Source organism: Eschrichtius robustus, assembly GCF_028021215.1.
Source record: "Eschrichtius robustus isolate mEscRob2 chromosome Y unlocalized genomic scaffold, mEscRob2.pri SUPER_Y_unloc_3, whole genome shotgun sequence".
Lineage (NCBI taxonomy): Eukaryota > Metazoa > Chordata > Mammalia > Artiodactyla > Eschrichtiidae > Eschrichtius > Eschrichtius robustus.
In genome coordinates this window covers 65,802-85,786 of record NW_027175154.1, presented here as the reverse complement: position 1 = coordinate 85,786, position 19,985 = coordinate 65,802, and the positions used below count along the sequence as shown (strand labels likewise).

At 33.9% G+C, this 19,985-nt stretch overlaps 1 protein-coding gene across 6 annotated transcripts in view; it reads left to right on the top strand.

The window, feature by feature from the left end:
* LOC137757679 (lysine-specific demethylase 6A-like) overlaps positions 1–15,549 on the top strand; it is a 159,172-nt gene extending 143,623 nt beyond the window's left edge. For all 6 annotated transcript variants that reach the window (XM_068534286.1, XM_068534285.1, XM_068534284.1 and 3 more), the window contains 3 exons: positions 10,315–10,441; positions 13,837–14,007; positions 15,074–15,549. In XM_068534286.1, coding sequence (XP_068390387.1) covers positions 10,315–10,441; positions 13,837–14,007; positions 15,074–15,103 — 328 coding nt within the window. In that variant the 3' untranslated portion in view covers positions 15,104–15,549. The remainder of the gene's footprint in view (positions 1–10,314; positions 10,442–13,836; positions 14,008–15,073) is intronic.
* Positions 15,550–19,985: the final 4,436 nt, after the last annotated feature.

Sequence of the window (19,985 nt, the reverse complement as noted above, 5' to 3'; positions counted from 1 at the left end):
TGGTACAAAGAGGAATGAAGGCATACATGAGTCTTTACCAGTAAATTCACACATCTGTGCTTTCCCTTACCCTCTGACCAAAGTGACGTCCTGGGGTATCTTTAGTTTTAATATTTGATGTCTGCCTGCAGCACAGGGAGTGAGAATGATAATAAAATAAAAATATCTCGTAAAGAAATTAGCATTTAAAAAAGTGTTTTAACTATTTAAATTTTCTGCCATAATTAAATCATCCCCTTACCTTCTTGAACCACTCATTACAAATTTAGTAGATAAACAATTTGAATATATATATTCTAGTAATTTCTGATTTATTAGCCTACTTTCTGTTCCATTTCTTTTGTAAGTATATTTAGAATACAGGCATACCTCATTTTATTGCTCTTTGCCTTACTGCTCTTTGCAGATATTGTTTTCTACAAATTGAGGGTTTGTGGCAACCCTATAGAGAACAAGTCTGTCAGCACCATCTTTTCAGGAGCACTTGCCCACTTTCTTTCTTTGTGTCTCATGTTGGTAATTCTCACAATACTTAAGATTATTTCTTTATTACTATATTTCCTGCAGTGATCTATGATTAGTGCTCTTTGATGTTACTATTGTAAAAATTATGACTTGCTGAAGGTTCACATGCTGATTAGCAATTTTTCTTGCAATGAAGTTTTTTTTTTTTTTTTTTTTTTAATTTTATTTATGGCTGTGTTGGGGCTTCGTTTCTGTGCGAGGGCTTTCTCCAGTTGCGGCAAGCGGGGGCCACTCTTCATCGTGGTGCGCGAGCCTCTCACTATCGCGGCCTCTCTTGTTGCGGAGCACAGGCTCCAGACGCGCAGGCTCAGTAGTTGTGGCTCATGGGCTTGGCTGCTCCACGGCATGTGGGATCTTCCCAGACCAGGGCTCGAACCCGTGTCCCCTGCATTGGCAGGCAGACTCTCAACCACTGCACCACCAGGGAAGGCCCAATGAAGTATTTTTAATTAAGGTGTATGCATTGTTATTTTTGATATAATGCTATTGCAGACTTAACAGACTACCATACATAGTAAACATAACTTTTGCGAAACCAGAAAATTGTGTGACTTGCCTTATTGCAATATTTGCTTTATTGCAGTGGTATGGAATGGAACCATGATGTTTCTGCTTGTACATTTTTTCAAGCAGTGCCACTTAGTGCTTTTTCAGATTTCAGTTTACATGCTTTTCTTGCCCTTCTCCTCCCCCCACTCCATCACTAATGAACAATAACTCTGCTGAAATGAATTTGGGAAATTACAGGCTAAATAGTTAAACCAGTAATTTTTTTAGTTGTTCTTAAGTCACTTCAGGGCCTGTTTATGTTCATGAACTTTGTGAATGGGAGAGGGAGATTTACAGTGTCTCCCAAACCAGTATCTTTAAAAATAATGCTGGCTAATTTTAAACAATTTCAAACTTATTTTCAAAATTTTGTTCTAACCAATATATCCAAACAGAAATTGCAGGGTCAGGGTAATGTGCCTATGCACTGTTTTACTTATTGATTCATTCCTTTTTGTTAAATGTTTGAGAAGTAAAGTTAGAAAAGTTTGAAAGAATGTTATTCAAATTTTTAACTAACAAGAGTAATTCCTATTAAAAATCCACAATTTATGGGTGGTCATTTGGTAACTTCCTCAGTATGGTCATTACCTCAGCTCTAATTCATGAATATATTCATAGCCTGATCCAAAATGTACTTTTTGTCTCAATGCCCCAGATTTTTTTAGGACTTATGCAAAACGAATTACATTCAACAAGTATTTGAGCACCACATACTCTATGCTTGATGCTGTTCTTGGCAATAAAATAAATACTGCAGAGTATAAAACTAAATCTCTTCCTTTGTGAGGTTTAATCTGTAGTGAAGCCAGACAGAAAAATTCCCAAACAGATAAATAAGTTACTGTTAAATAATATGAGTAAAATTTATTTTTGCATATTTGTTTGTTTTTTGGTTAGGGGGTGAAGAATGCTGCACTTTTTGTTCAAGTGGCTTCTGAGAGCATGGTTTCTATACTTGGATCGGAATCATAAAAAGGAGACACTAGAAGAAGAGCTAGGATAAAGCATTTCAGGCCCCCAAAGCAAGTGAAAGTCTTAAATGAGAACAACTTTGGTGTATTTATGAGACACAAATGGCTGTAACAGAGTGAAGGAGGGGAATAGCTGTGGTAATGAGTTCATGAAAATGGTGAGGTACGAAATTATAGATGTGTAGGCACTGTTAAATAGTTTAGGTACTAATTGTGTGTGTGTGTAGAAGAAGGAGAGGGATAGATGTTGATTTACATTTTAAAAATGTGAATCTGTCTATTACTTTGTGGAAAAAGGATTGGAGAATGGAAGATTAGAACTAAAGAGAACAGTTATAAGTCAATTGCAGAAATCCAGACTAACCTGGATTTTGATTGTATCAGTGGAACTGGGAAGAAGTATCACACTGCAGTCTATTGTCAAATGTTTACACATAGATTGGATAGTGAGATAAGGAAAAAGGAAGCAAGAAAAGACAATTATCATCTTGTGGTTTTGTTATCTCTAGTTCATAAACTTAAAACATCTCTCACTTCTGTCATTTTCATTCTCTACCCTCATTGTTCTCAACATCTTCTAGACCCCTTCCACTGTGTCAGTGTCTCTATCAGTATTTAAAATGCAGGACACCAAGTCTTGCCTTCCATGAATGGAAATGTTCCCATTTTTCTATGGTGGCATTTTAAATTACATTTTCTTTGTCGTAGCAGTTGTCTTAATATTGGACTTGAGTATACAAATCCAGGTTTTCTTCTATTTAAATTACTGGAAATAGTTTTCATCCATATTTTCCTTACACATTTTTAAAAATATATTTAATACCCTAAGTGAATATATTTACTTATTGGTGCTGTGTTTCTTGTAGAGTTTTTTAATACTTCCTTATAAAATATGGAATCATTTTGAATATTGACTGCATTTATTATAATTTCAGAATTCTTCTTCCACCTTTAGTTGTCTCTGTTTAATTAGCTCCTCTTTTTGTTATCACTCTGATTAAAAATGTTAACCAGGGTCATTCAGCCACCTCTCAAAATGTACTTTCATTCACCACCAACTCTTATTTGCAGTGTCTTTCATTTAATAGATATTTGAGTACCAGCTTTATAGATATTTGAGTACTAGCTGAATAGATGGAACTGGGCTGAGCCCTGAAGATTTATAAATATTCTGTGCAAATTCCTGTCTTCATTTAGGGAAGATGGGGAGAGACAGTGGAGGTAGGAGGGCAAAAGTTGTAGAGCATGTAAATACATGGATTAAAAGTTGTAGATTTTAAAATGTATCAATGACATCAATTACAACTCAGTAAAAAAAAAAATAATATCCTAATTTTTTTAAATGTTAATGCTATATATCTTGGATCCTACAGAGTCAGGGATGTTTGCGGGGAGCTGTTCTTTGGAAAAGCAAGGTAATTTATGTGAAGGATGAAGGTATAGGAGGAGGAAAGAGTAGAGAATTTGTTGTGGGAAAAGAATGAATGAAATATCCCTTTGGGTTTCCATATTAAGTAGGTTTTAGATGTCCAGTAGTACTTTGTAATCTTACTAAGTTTTATTCTAAGTGGTGAACAAAAATTATTTTAGTTACACCGGGCTTAGGTTGCCTATCTAGTTAGGTGCAGAATCAGCATTTTAAAACACCTATATTGGTTCAGGAGGAAGGTCTTTGTTTGTAATTGTTACACATCACTTCATTTGGGGCAGTAGCAAGACTGAGAAGATGGAAACAGATTTTAGAAAAAGCTATGGGAAATAACTTCAGAGAGCAAAGCAGGAGCCAACTAACTGGGGAGTGTTTTACCTACTATTTTGTGATTATTACCTTTACAGGAAGAGAACTAACAATGAGGAATAGAACTTCAAAGAGTAGTTGTATTTAAGAACAGGAAAAATGAGGAACTAGATAAGAGAATGAACAGAGAGAGGCAGGAGAGCAATGAGAAAATGTTGTTAAAGAAATAACAAAGATTTATCGTTTTTGTTGTCTTCCCAGAAGTTTTTTTGCTGTTTAATTATTGTATCCATATCATTGCTTTTGTCCTCAAATCCTGTCAAAAGGAGGTGGTATTAATTTAACCTGTTTTGTGTGCTGTGTTGATTCCTAAACAGTTTCTTTCTTGTAATTCTTCCCTTTGCTTTGAGTCATTTGATGTGTTAGCTTTGGGCATCTTTTTCATTCCTCCATTCATAGCAGTATGGCTTTTCACTTTGATGTATCCCTGAAACTACTTGGTTGAGGTAACCAGTGACTAGCCATTTTAAATACAAGACATCACAATTGTAGAATTCTTGAGAATCTACATTTTTAAGCCTAGCACATGAATTACTGAAAGAATTTGACACTCCCTCACCTCCACCTCTCTTGATAGTCATTTCTCACACTACTACTTTTAGATGTATGCTTAAATATTCTATTTTTACCACCATGTTTACTATTTTAAACCTCTTTATAGTTGGTTTGTAGATAAATATAGTATGCTTAAGTATAGCAAATCAACCAAAAAGAAAATAAGGAATATTTACCAGTGTCATCTACTGAGGTGTAAAGAGATCTTTCTATTCTTTAATTCAGTCAGTGTTTATTGTGAACCAACTGGGTGCCTAGGTACTTTGCAGGATGCTTTGAAAGGTGTGATCAATTTTTCGGGTGCTAACTATTAGAAACAATCTACTCTTTGCACAGCTATTGAAAAACGTACTCTTTGCTTTAATGGAACTGTTGCTAAGGTACAATGGGGGAGCATAGAGGACGGCTCTTTGAAGAGAGAATTCAGGAAAAACTTTATAGAAGAAATACTCTAGGTTATAGTTCTGTTCTTTGGTTTTAAAAAGACACGTACTTTGAGGCTTCCCTGGTGGTGCAGTGGTTGGAATCCGCCTGCCAATGCAGGGGACGTGGGTTCAAGCCCTGGTCCGGGGAGATCCCACATGCTGTGGAGCAGCTGGGCCCGTGCAGCACAACTACTGAGCCTGCGCTCTAGAGCCTGCAAGCCACAACTACTGAGCCTGCGCTCTAGAGCCTGTGTGCTACAACTACTGAAGCCCGCGCACGTGGAGCCTGCTCTCCACGGCAGGAGAGGCCACCGCAATGAGAAGCCCAAGAAGCCCGTGAAGCCTGTGCATTGCAGTGGGGAGTGGCCCCTGCTCACCGCAACTAGAGGGAGTATGGGCACAGCAGTGAAGACCCAGTGCAGCCAAAAATTAAAAAAAAAAAAAAAAAAAAAGATACATATTTTTCCCTACCACCCATACTAGCAGGGTATAGGACAGCATTCTTAAGCACATTAATAATTCTGTAGTGAAACGTGAATGGGCACTGTAAATGAGCTACGTAATAACTATAGTAGCCTGTTTTAAACACCAACTGAGTTTTACAAACCTTAGGAATACTTGGTGTAACTAAACTATAAGTGCTTTGCCACTTAGTTTGTATTTGCACTATGTGATTTTAAAATGGCAAGGGTATTTCCACTTGCCAACTACTGATTTCTTTGTTGGTTTAAGACTGGTTTATCTTTCTTTTCTTTAACTACTCTATAAGATGCCTAATTTTTTTTTCCTTTGTAGTTAGTTCAAGTTTGGTATCAGTGCCTTCTAAAGCTAGAAAGCCTTTTGTGTGACTTAGTGATTTAGTACATCTTTTCAGATTTCTACAACTTAGCCATTTTACTGTATTGGACTAATCTTCATTCGTACTTTATTTCATATTCTTCCAGATACCACCTAAAAATGGCAGCAAGGAAAATCATGAGTGAAAAGCATATTCATTATGTTGATTATTATTGTCTGTCATTTTAGAATGCAATGGACTTGACTTCAAAGATTTTAATCCTAAACCTCGAGGAATCACTCTAATAGTTGATCTCAGTGTAGAAATTTCTCTTTTGACTCAAATTACTGTCAAAACTTTTTGACAAATCCTTTATGTTACAACTGAACTGAATTTCTCCTGATGTGGATCAGAATTAAAACTGTGTCTTTGCAGTTAAGCTCAACTTGTTCATTCATAATAGTTATGGAACATATATAAACTGTTTGGCTAAAAATTTCAGGTAGGTTTCACACCAGCAACAGTTGCTAATGAGAAGAATTTTTAATTTTGGAAGTAAAAATATCAAATTTGGAGGTTAAATCAGTTGGCCACAGTATGATGAAGATAGGAAGAATATAGGCATGAATTGAAAGGTAATTACTACCGTTCAGACAAGAGGCAGCCAGAATTTAGAGAATAAAATAAGATATATTTCATGGTTGAATGGTTGAGATAAGGGAGGCATCTGTTTTGCTTGATTCGGGATTGTTACACAGCATTGGCTCTTGTCACTGAGATTGTGGCTGAAGAATAAGGAGAGGAATGAGTTAGATATTGATAGTGATGTTACAGCCTGGCTTTTTCAACATGCAGAATTTAAAGTCTTCATAGAATGTTTAAAGAAAAATTTCTGTAAACACTCAGAGGGGTAGATAGCTCTGTTGCCTAGTATAGAGGACTGATAGCTGGAGCTAGCTTATATATAATTCCTGCTAAGATTTGAGATGCTGAGGTTTCTGAACTATTAGCTATTTTTAAAACATCACAGAAAGGCTGCATTAAGAGTACTTAAAGTTTAAGTCCACTGATGTCTTATTTTAATTTACTCAACTCCTGTATCTTTCCATATTAAGATATATATTTTTTTTAATGTAAATTTTACCACAAAACATAGCTGCACTACACAAATTGAATTACACAAGTTGAATTATATTATTGTATAAACTTTTTCAGCACTGCAGAAAAGTTGGAGAATAGTACACTGAATACTGACAGAGTTTTCATCTTAGTTTACCATTTAAGTTTTTGCCACGTTTACTATCTATGGAATCCTGCCTAACTTATTCTACATCTTTTAAAAATAAGGGCTTTACCATTCATACCCATAGTAACTTTGTCACACCTAAGATAACTAAAATCAGAATATCATATTATCTGTAGTTAAAATTTATCACCTGTCCAAATAGTTCTTTAAAAGGTATCGCTTCTCTTTAGTTCACTCTTATTCCCAATTTAGAGTCATTCAAAGTTCACGATAAATATAGTATTTGGCTGTTCTTTTTGGACTCGTTCAATCATGTCATGTCTTTTTGGTCTCTTTTAAGAACGGTTTTTTTTTTTTAATTAATTAATTAATTGATTTTATTTTTGACTGTTGGGTCTTCGTTTCTGTGCTCAGGCTTTCTGTAGTTGCGGCGAGCGGGCGGTACTTTTCATCGCAGTGCGCGGGCTTCTCATTGTCGCGGAGCACAGGCTCCAGACGCGCAGGCTCAGTAGTTGTGGCTCACGGGCCTAGTTGCTCCGTGGCATGTGGGATCTTCCCAGACCAGGGCTTGAACCCGTGTCCTCTGCATTGGCAGGCAGATTCTTAACCACTGTGCCACCAGGGAAGCCCAAGAACCATTCTTAACGACATTGTCTTTTTATTTGAAGAGACCAGGCCAGGTGCGTTTTATAATGTTTCACATGTTGGGTTTGTCTGGGTGTTTCCTTACATTAGATTCAGGTTAAACATTTTTGAAAAGAGATAATGTGTTTTCTATTTGTATCATATCAGGAGATATATAATACTGTTTCTTTGGTCACTATTTGAGATTGGAGTTAAGTTGAGTGGATATATTTTTCCTTGGATAGCTGAAAAATAATTTCCTTCCCTATTTCTACGTATTATCATTTATGTATCATGAGGGGACACTAAATATGTACTTTAAAGCTTAAAATACAGGTAATGGAGTTGTTGTTTATTCTTGATTTTTATCTGTATTCTCCAAAATAAATATTTCTTCTTTCTTGGTTTTAATTAAAAAATGAGTTGATTGAAAGTTTAAGGGAATCCTCACTCTTCAATTTATAATTAATATTTGAAGATATTTGAAATTTATTACAGTGCTTTCATTTTCTTCATTTTCATGCAACTCATATGTTCATTAATATTAGAGCATTCCTTTTGATAAAATCCTTGAAAGGAATTAAACGATAATGTAGTAGATGAGATCTTTTGGTACTGATTCAACTTTGTAATATAAATAGCAAGTGTTCTTTATGCAGTTGAATGGTAAATGAAGCCAGTTACAGTGATTCGTAGTATGCCCACGATTATCACCATATATTAGGCTCACTTTTTTTACATGCCTCTGTCAGTAAGATAGGCTGGAAAAGGCAAGGCATCTCTTGGTTTTTAATTTCCGTACCATCTACTAAAATTGTGGTGACAGTCTGAGATTGTTGTCAGAAAGACTTTAATATTGAGTCAGCCTAACTTTTATTTATTCCAGTATCTATCTGCATCATTTGGGATCTTATTTTGGGAAATTTCACCCTTCTGTTCTCCATTTTCCTTGTTTGTAAAATGGGATGGACAATAATGCCTCTGACAGTGGGCTTAGGTAGCATAAAACTTAGGTGGCCTAATGTATGTAACCCTTCATGAATGCTATCTTCATGAATAAAATGTTAACATTTTATTTTCCCACATGATAGCATTGTTAAGTTTATGAGCATTGCTGTCTGTGCAAATAAAAATTTGCAGAGTTTTAGTCATTATTTTCCTGTGAAATAAATATTTTGAAGCAGTACTTATGTGAAAAGATATCTAGTCCCAGAGGTGAAACCATATTGGAGAGGGGTAGGAGGAGGACATCAAGGAATGCTGTATGTCTAGTTTGATATATATTTTCTTTCCAGAACTGAATTTTTACTTCTTGCTTGTCCTAGCACTTCTTTCAAACACACACACACAAACACACCACACCACACTACAAAGCTTTTCTTACTTCGATATACAAATACAGGTAAGGCATGGCTTTGTTTCTTAAAAACTGAAAAGAATTTGTCTAGGCAGATTGAAAGTGGTATGATTTTATGATACTCAAGAAAATTTTCATGCAAGTTTAGATTTAATATTATTATACTTTTTATGTTTTTAAATAAATGAACAAGTTTTTACTTAAAGTAAATTTACTCCAGACTTATTCTTTGATTTTAAAAAACGGATAATAATAGTTTAACCTGGCAAATAACAAATAGCATAGAAATATAAATTAAGGGAATCTAAATCTGCTATTACTTATCATATTGTAGAATTTACTTACTTGCTTAGTAATCAAATATTTATTATATACCTACTCTATACCTGGCACAGTCCTACTGCAGGTAACAAAATAGACAAAGCCTCTGCTCTCATTAATCCTACATTCTAATGGGAAAGAAAGACTAAAAGCCTATAAAGATAAGATAGTTTCAGATACTGTTAATGTAATATCATTTCTTTCAAATAATAGTTTATGTAATAATAATACGTTCCAAATTCTAAGTTAGTAGCAATTCAGTATATCAAAGAGCTCCAAGTTAGTCTGATCATGATTCCAGGGGGTTATACTATTCACAGACATTGTTGTGACATGATTTTTGCTAAACCAATTTCGTGCTTTTTAGGATAATTTTAGAGTTGAAATGTACCTTATAGATCAACTAGTCCAGCTCTGCCTTCAAAGGAGAACTTTGAGAGTTCTAAAGTTCCCATTGTTGCCACATTTGTGGCAACTGTAATAGACAATTCTGAGCAGTGACAGCAAATTATAGAAAAGTTAGCACTTTTTGTGAGAATTCAATATATTGTTAGCATCAAGTATGCATGTAAGGAAAATATAAATTACAAAAAAGTTTGTGTTAGTATAAAGATTCCGTTATACAACCTTCAAATTTAAATTTAAACAATAATACCCTTTTTTCCTTTAGTAATATAGTTAAACTAATTTTATATCATAATTCATAGATAATTTTTTACATAATCCAGAATTTTAAAATCAATTATATAAAAATAATTCTGTTGTATCTAGATGTAAATATGTACCTTCTTACCTTACTATAATCAAAAGTCAGCCTGCAGTTCAGACTGGTCATTTCAAAGATGAAGAAATTGACTCTTAGGGAAACTCTCTCAGTTGTCTAAATTGAAGTAAAAAGTAAGAATATATCTTCAAATAAGATGTGAGGTTTTTTTTGGTAGACTTAAGAACATTGTATTTTTATATTCAAATATTAGTTCTCAACTTTCAGTGCTTTAGTATTATCATTGTTAGGCCTACTAGACCTGAAAAATTGAAAAAAGGAAAATTATGTGAATAGACCTTAGAACCAAGAATGTCAAAGTTATTTCTATTTGGTGTTTCTTTTGTGCTAAAAGAATACTCAGTATTCAGTTGTCACAATAATTTTTCTCCATAATAGGTATTGTCTTATGAAAATTCTAAAGCAGTGTCAGACACTGAGGGAAGCTCTTATTACAGCAGGAAAAGAGGTTATGTGGCATGGGCGGACAAATGATGAACCAGCGCATTACTGTAGCATTTGCGAGGTAACTTCTTATTGACAGTTTTGTTGTGGTTTCTCTAAGGTTTAGTTTCTTTTGTTTTTTAATTATAAATTTACCTATACTTTAATGTATTTTATTGAAATTGACTATCATAGCAATTGTATTAAATTTTCATTTGATGGTATAATATTTCATTAAATATTAACTCAGAAGTATCTCCTAACAGTGGTATTTGTGTTGTACCTTCTTACCAGATGATTATCATCTCAGATTTTAAATCAGGAACAATTTGTAGTAAGTGCACAGTTGCCAGCAAACTGGATCTATTTCAGTATAGGCCTAGGCTGATAAGTGTTAAGTCCTTTCTAGTTAATTTCATTAATTTTTAATTTTTTTCTCTTGTGACCAAGACTTGTAAAAAGTACAAAGATAAAGATGTGGTAGCTGTTCTGGGGGAGCTTATATTCTACTTGGATAATACAGTTTGTTAACAACTAAATGTGATATATATGAAACCGTAATGACTATGGGCATATATACAGACTACTATACAAATATTTACGAAAAATGATTTTCTAACATTACCATCGAAGCCCCTTGAAGGATGAATTTGATTTCAGCAGGTGAAAAATGGCTTGAATTGGAGAATAAAGCATCATTAGGTTTTACAGATGGGGAAACACGTGGTGTACATAATAAAGAGGTTAAGTAATTCAGTGTGGCTAGAAAATGTAGCACATATTTTCAGAATGTGTAAGATGGTGTGTAGCTTGCGAGCCTCTTGAATTTAAGGAATCTGATGTTTATTCTAAGGTCATTAAAAGTTTTAGAGCAAGGGACTCTTAAGTAAAGATACGTGTTTCAGGGAGGAGTGGTAGTTGATCATTGAAGAGGATGGAGGTAGAAAGTGAAGAGGCTAGTTGGGAGACTACTAGAATGGGTAGTGTGTTTGGTTTATTTGTTTTTTTTGTTTGTTTGTTTGGCTGCATCACGAGGCGTGTGGGATCTTAGTTCCCAGATCATACCCATGCCTCCTGCAGTGAAAGCACGTAGTCTTAACCACTGGACTGCCAGGGAAATCCCTAGAATGGTGTTAAGAGAACTTAACGGAGGGCTGAGACTCATAGGTAGTGTTAGGGATATAAAAGAAAGGGAGAAGAAAGGGAGAAGTGTTTAGAAAGTAAAATCAATAGGATAGTTGATCAAATGACAAATGATGACAAGTTGAAGAAACGCAACTTTTTTAACTGGGGTCGCTAAAGTATGTTACTGCCTATTCATAGTAAAAGAAAACCTTATGAACTCTGCATTTTTTTGTAATTGCTTTACAATGTTGTGTTAGTTTCTGCTGTACAATGAAGTGAATCAGCTATATGTATACATATATCCCCTCCCTCTTGGACCCCTCTTCTACCCCACCATCCCATGCAACTAGGAGGTCACCACAGAGCACTGAGCTGAACTCCCTGTGCTATACAACAGGTTTCCACTAGCTATTTGTTTCACACATTGTAGTGTATTTATGTCAATCCTGATCTCCCAATTCGTTGTACCCTCTGCTTTCCCCCGTGTCCACATGCCCGTTCTCTATGCGGCATCCCTGTTCCTGTTCTGCGTATAAATTAATCTGTACCAGTTTTCTAGATTCCACATATATGCGTTAGTATACTATATTTGTTTTTCTCTTGCTGACTGACTTCATTCTGTGTCACAGACTCTAGGTCCATCCACGTCTCTACAAATGACCCAGTTTCATTCCTTTTTATGGCTGAATAATATTCCAGTGTATTTATGTACCACATCTTCTTTATCCATTCATCTGTCATTGGACATTTAGGTTGCTTCCATGTCCTGGCTATTGTAAATAGTGCTGCAGTGAACATTGGGGTGCATGTGTCTTTTTGAATTACTGTTTTCTCTGGGTATATGCCCAGTAGGGGGATTGCTGGATCATATGGTAATTCTATTTTTAGTTTTTAAGGAACCTCCATACTGTTCTCCATAGTGGCTGTATCAATTTACATTCCCACCAACAGTGCAAGAGGGTTCCCTTTTCTCCACACCCTCTCCAGCATTTGTTGTTTGTAGATTTTCTGATGATGCCCATTCTAACTGGTGTGAGGTGATACCTCATTGTAGTTTTGATTTGCATTTCCTAATAATTAGTGATGTTGAGCATCTTTTCATGTGCCTCTTAGCCATCTGTATGGTCATTTTTTTGGAGAAATGTCTATTTAGGTCTTCTGCCCATTTTTTGTTTGGGTTGCTTGTTTTTTTGATACTGAGCTGCATGAGCTATTTGTGTATTTTGGAGATTAATCCCTTGTCAGTTGCTTCGTTTGCAAATATTCTTCCATTCTGAGTGCTGTCTTTTCGTATCTTTTATGGGATTTTTTTTTTGCTGTGCAAAAGCTTTTAAGTTTAATTAGGTTGTTCCAAGATGATTTGAGGTGATGAGTTTCTAATAACTGAACAAGTCAAACAGAAATCAGATCACTTGCCTAGAACTTGGAAAGTTCTGAACTAGATCTTGAAATTGTGTTACACTTATGAGATATACTGATTAAATCTGTTAGCTATTTTAATATTGTATAGCCTCATTGAAGTATATTATTATAAGGCCAAACAGATTCTGGTTAGGTATTATACCTCAGATAAATAAGAATCTATTCTGTATATGAAAACAAGTATTCTATCTATTATCCATTTTCCTGGCTGAGTCATTGCAACTCCACATTCTTTCTAAGATGCACTTATTGTCTCTCGGTATGGTAAAGTCCATGAATACACCCTGTACTTACTTTCCTTAATATAGTAGGCTTAGAAGTGAACACCCTTTATTAGTCATCCTTGAGTTTTGGGCTCTTGAAAATAATCTCATCATGTTCATTCAAGTGTTTTGTTTCCTTTTTTTCCTTTACTTTTATTATTATTATTATTATTTTGGTTTGGTTTGCTTCCAAACTAAGCACTATGATATCTAAGAGCCCAAAAATGAATAAAATAGTTTAGTGACAATCTTTGTGGAGCTCAGTGTGAGGAGAGAGAGACAACCAAAACTAGAACACTATGAATACTATTATGAAAAAGTAAAAAGAAAATCATTTATCTCTTTTTTCTATTTTTGTTCTGATATTCTGGGGAAAATAAAAATAGGCTGATCCTTGTAAATGTTTGATTAAACTTTAATTAGTGATTATAACGAGGATTTCATTCCATTAGTTTAATCTCTAAATATATAACATTACCCTTGTCTTTGGATGTCCTACAAAATAAACCTGGTATCTCAAACATACAACCCTCTGGCTTTTTTAAGTCCCAGCATTTAGACAAAAATAACTGTCCACATTTTCATGTAAAGTAGAATTCCATAGTTTTATAAGTTGTGCAGATAAATTCAGCTGTCTCTGTTCAGTGCTTTTTCTCTTATAAAATAGGTGGAGGTTTTTGATCTTCTTTTTGTTACTACTGAAAGCAATTCTCAAAAGACATACATAGTACATTGCCATGACTGTGCACAAAAAACAAGTGGAAATCTGGACAATTTTGTGGTGCTAGAAGAATACAAAATGGAGGACCTCATGCAAGTATATGACCAGTTTACATTAGTAAGTGAATTCATCATGTGAGAGTACATAGTTAGCTGGGTTGTGAAGAAGCAGTGTTTGTTTTTGCTAACTAGTTAATAAGGATTAATAAGATGTATACATTTTCCATTGGTTCAATAGATGATGTGTAAGAAAATATTCCTCTTTTTCATACTTTGAAGCCTTTTATGAAATTAATATATATTACTGTTTGTCCTTTTCAGTGAGAATGGCCTAAATAATAACAATAATTACATTTAAAAATCTTTGTGTACTTTTAGAGTATTATCATAGTCTTTATGCTACTTGACTTAATTGATAAAACCAAATGTTGGTTACTTAATTCTGTAGCTATGATCTAAAGAAAAATCATTATGTTTTTAATATTCTTCTATTTTCAGAGCTTAATTGTATTTATTTAAAACCTCGTTCTGGTTATGTTTTAAACTCTCATGGAAATATTTGATGGATTTTGACTAATGATACAGTTTATAAGATGCATGAAACTAAATTCAGAAGTTTGTGAATTCTGCAGATTTTAATATCAAAGACAGGTTGCCTTTACTTTTGACTTTGAATGGCTTTATGAATGGAAATACAGTTATTCATGAGTTGTTAATACTGGTCAAGTGCCTTTTGTTCTAAATATTGAAATTTAGTTTGTAGTATTTTTAATTGAATGGTGCCTAGGCTTGCTTAAAAAAGAGAAAAATTATGAGAAATATGTGCAATATATACTCTAGCTGAGAAATGTTCATGAACCAATAACTAGTGAAATTTTAATTAAAATTTTAAAAGTTTTTCACAAATTCTTTGTTTTAGCAGTCAATTTGGTATGTCCTGTAAGTTTTTGTGACTAAATGATGTACAGAAAAATGAGGGTAACAATTTAGAACTCTTAGAAATATGGTCCTAAAGGACACAATAAAAGCACATCAATTAGCAGGCTATTGAACTTTCTTAAGACTTGGTGTTTCTAACTCACTTCATAAGTAGGCTGTATATCGTTTATAGCCATGAACTAGAGAACACTTTTAAGGATTAATAATATACTAAAATAATTAATACACCTCACTTTTAATTTTAGGCTCCTTCAGTATCATCCTCCTCTTCTTGATATTGTTCCATGAATATTAAATGACACCTTTTCTGATCTTCAGGAAAGTTCTGCACCACTGGGTTTGTAGCTGCTTCATAAGAGTGCTGACTAAAAGCTAATGTCTATGCAACCTTCCAAGAATATTGTCAACCAACTGGATGTAGGAGAGCACTTTTCTGCTCCAGGATGATCCAGCTTTGCTTAATAATAATTATCACATGTTTTATGGTATCTGAAAAAACTGGCATTGTCCAACAGACTACTGACTTGAAGATACCTTTTTTGTTGTTTGTTTCTCTGTTTCTGGACTGATAAATTAGTTTTCATCTATATTTTATCCTTTCAGAAGTTTCCTGGAGGAAGATACACTGTCCTCACTGGCCATTTGTTCGTGAAGATAGTTAATAAATTTAAATCTTTGGTTAACTTTTTTAATGTGAAAAATTAAAGGAGAAAAATATTTTTTAACTGCATTAAGTTTTTCTGTATTGTTTTGAGGCCATAATGGTTCCAAATTAAAACTTTTTAAAAAATTTAGTAGCCTAATAACAAAGATACAAAGATAATGGATTGCACATAGACTAAGGAATAAACTTTAAATTTGTGATTTTGTTTCTAATCTTGATACAGATTTACACTATTTATGAATACATATTTATTGCTTGAAAATATTTGTAAATGGAATGTTATTTTTTTTTGAGATTGCCTGCCGTTAAATATTAAGGAGTTCTGTAATTTTAAACACTACTCCTTTTATATTTTGTATGTATAAATAAAACTGTTTAGCATTGTACAGAATCTTTTGTTAAAATTGTTTAATGTTCAAAGGGTTTTCCACTGTTTGAGTTGTAGAAAGACTTTTCTGTAAAGACCCAGATTTTATTCATTTTCAAATCTGATTATATATATTTTATATGTACGTATATATTCACACACATGTATAACATATAATACAATATATAATTGTAAAAAGATAAAGCAAATTTTGAATTTTCACATATATGGTAGTTTCTGGGGTACCTACTCTGAAGTATTACTTGCAAAAGTATGTTTATTTTGAAAGTAAATGTCTTTCATCTAATTTGTTAGGTTTCAGTTATTGCAGTGATCGCCAATAAATAAGTACCAGAAAAGTGTAGAGTAGGAAATGAATAGTGAAGTTAAGATTTTAAAGAGAAACATTATGTAGGTTTGATAAATCTTGTTTATTATGAAGAGGAGATTCAAAATGATGGCCTCCACTCTAAGAACAAATATATTAAGTGACTTATTTTCTGGAGTTACATGACTTAAAATTTCATGATCTTCTGCTTGATCTTCTGCTTCTTCAACATGGTTCAGCGAGGGGAGAGGGGAATATATTCAAATTCTGTATCACTAGTAAATTTTAACAAGGTGAAGGTTTTTTACTTCATATGAACAAATTACTCTTAATTAACCATTAACCATTTTGTAAGATTTCCTTGTTTTCTATCTGTACTTGCTGAAGCATTTGGCCTGTATTCTCATTTTATCACATTTTTCTTTCTAACAGTTTTCCAGGGAGTTTTGGTAAAGTTCTACAAATGAAGTTATACAAATGTCTAGAGAATTTATAATCCTATCTGGTGAAATGCCTTTATGATTGTATTAATGAAGTACTTTTGTCAAATAACTTTTTGAAATAATTTAAAGATGAAAAGTTGTGCATATTTTATTAAATTTAGGTAACAGTTTTTCAATAATTGAAATCTTAACAGTAATCATATATATATATACATACATATAGATACACATATGTATACACATGTATATATAATTTCAAAAGGAAGTAATTATAATTCCATTTTAGTTATGAAAACTAGCAAATGCCACTCATATTATTTTAACAGCTATATTTTCTGATTTTCATGTAAATGGTTTTTGTCCAAAGTTCATTGATGATAGAACTCAAGACAGACTCTTTTGAAACAGAAGTTAAAATTTAACCATCGGAGACTTATAAAGTATTATGTTTATATTATAATGTATTAGTGCTACATCTGAATTTTTTTAACTAGCTCTATTTTGTATTTCTTACAGAGCATCTTATTGTTTCATCTCTTTTTGAGATGATTTATTGCCAAGATTCATATAAATTGAACTTACTGTATTTACCTGCACATAAAAAAGCCTTAGTTCTATTTGGATTGCCTGTCAAGAATTACACTTCACAGAATTTTACAGTCTTTAAAGCAGTAGAGAACAGGACATGAAATCAAATATACCAACATCACTTAGAAGTATGTCTACATGAAAGAAGTCTTCTGTTTCCTATTTTCTTTCGTCAGTTTAATATCCTTTATAAATTGGATTTTGGAGGTGGTTGTTATTTTACTGCCAGAGGTATAAGACTTGTTAAGATAGACTCCACCCAAGCCTTTTTTTTTCCGGTATGCATTTTTTCCAAAAGTTGAGGTACAATATTACATAAGTTTTAGGTGTACAGCATAATGATTCACAATTTTTAAAGGTTATATTCCATTTATAGGTATTATAAAATATTGGCTATGCCCTGTGTATTCATCCTTGTACCTTATTTATTCTGTACATAGTAAGTTGTACCTGTTAGTTCCCTACCTCTATCTTGCCCTTGCCCCACCTCTTCCACTGGTAACCACTCATTTATTCTCTGTATCTGTGAGTCTTTCTGTTTTGTTATTTTTACTAGTTTTATTTTTTAGATTCTGCATATAAATGATATACAGTGTTTGTCTCTGTCTGACTTATTTTACTTAGTATAATACCCTCCAAGCCCATCCATGTTGTTGCAACATTTCTTTTTTTTTTTTTTATAACTGAGTAGTATTCCATTGTGTCTGTATATCACATCTTCTTTAAACACGTATCTCTTAAAGGATACCTAGGTCGCTTTCTTATCTTAGCTATCGTAAATAATGCTATGAATATTGGGGTGCATGTATCTTTTCGAATTAGTGTTTTGGGGTTTGTTGCATATATATACCCAGGAATGGAATTACTGGATCACATGGTAGTTCTCTTTTTAGTTTTTTGAGAAACCTCCAAACCATTTTCCATAGGGGCTGCACCAATTTACATTCTGGCCAACAGTGTAGGAAGGTCCCCTTTTCTCTACATCCTCTCAAACACTGGTGACTTGTGTTCTCTTTGATGACCGCCATTCTGACAGGCAAGAGGTGATACCTCATTGTGGTTTTAATTTACGTTTCTGTGATGGTTAACAGTCTTTTCCTGTGTTCGTTGTTCATCTGGGAAAATGTGTCTTCTGGTCTTCTGCCCATTTTTTGATTGGGTTATTTGGGGGTTGTTTGATAATTGATTTGTAAGAACTCTATATATTTTGTGTATTAATTCTTTATCAACCATGTCATTTGTAAATATTTTCTGCCATTCATTAGGTTGTCTTTTTGTTGATGAAAATGAATGCTCTGCAAAAGCATTTCTGTTTAATTAGGTTCTGTTTGTTTTTTTGGTTGTATTTTTTTTACCTTAGGAGACAGATCCAAAATATTGCCATGATTTATGTCAAAGAGTATTCCACCTCTGTTTTCTTCTAGGGGTTTTATGGTTTCCAGCTGTCTTGGGGCCTAGCTTGTGATCTCTTTTGAGAATGTTCTGTATGCACTTCAGAAGAATGAGTATTCTGCTGCTTTTGGATGACATGTTCTATATATATATATTCATTCCACTTGGTCTAATGTGTTACTTAAGGCCAGTGTTTCCTTACTGATTTCTCTGTCTGGATGCTCTGTCCACTGATGTAAGTGGAGTGTTAAAGTCCCCTCCTATTACTGTGTTACTGTTGATTTCTCTCTTTGTGTCTGTTGATATTTGCTTTATATTTAGGTGCTCTATGTTGGGTGCATGTATGTTTATAACTGTTTTATCTTCTTCTTGGATTAATCCTTAATCATTATGTAATGAATGTCCTTTGTCTCTTGTAACAATCTTTATTTTAAAATCTATTTTGTCTGATCTGAGTATTGCTACTCTAGCTTTCTTTTGATTTCTATTTGCATGGAATAACGTTTTCTGTTTCCTCACTTTCAAGTCTATATGTTTCCCTAGATCTGAAGTTGGTCTCTTGTAGATAGCATATATATGGGCCTTGTTTTTGTAACTATTCAGCCAGTCTGTGTCTTTTGGTTGGTGTATTTAGTCCATTTATACTTAAGGTAGATATCAATATGTATTCTTATTGCCATTTTGTTAATTATTTTGGATTTGTTTTTTGTAGGTGTTTTTTCTTCCCTTCCTCTTCTCTTCTCTTGTGATTTGATGACTAACTTTAGTGTTGTGTTTGGATTCCTTTTTCTTTTTTGTGTGTATTTATTGTAGATTTTTGATTTGTGGTTACCATGAGGTTTTGATATATCAGTCTATGTATATATAAGATTGTTTTAAGTTATATTTCTAATATCCTGCATATGTGCTCTCCTCTTCTTTTGATTGCTAGTTTTGATACCATATTTGTGTGCAGATGATTTCCTACCTTTACTGGATATTTCCCTTTACTGTGAGCTTTTCCATTCATAATTTTCTTGTTTCAAGATGTGGCCATTTCTTTTCTTTTCTTTTTTTAAAAAATAAATTTATTTATTTATTTATTGGCTGTGTTAGGTCTTTGTTGCTGTGTGCAGGCTTTCTCTAGTTGTGGTGAGTGGAGGTTACTCTTCGTTGTGGTGTGTGGGTTTCTCATTGTCGTGGCTTCTCTTGTTGCAGAGCACAGGCTCTAGGTGCATGGGATTCAGTAGCTGTGGCACGTGCGCTCAGTAGCTGTGGCTCACAGGCTCTAGAGCACAGACTCAGTAGTTGTGGCACACGGGCTTAGTTGCTCCATGGCATATGGGATCTTCCCAGGCCAGGGATCAAACCTGTGTCGCCAGCATTGGCAGGCAGA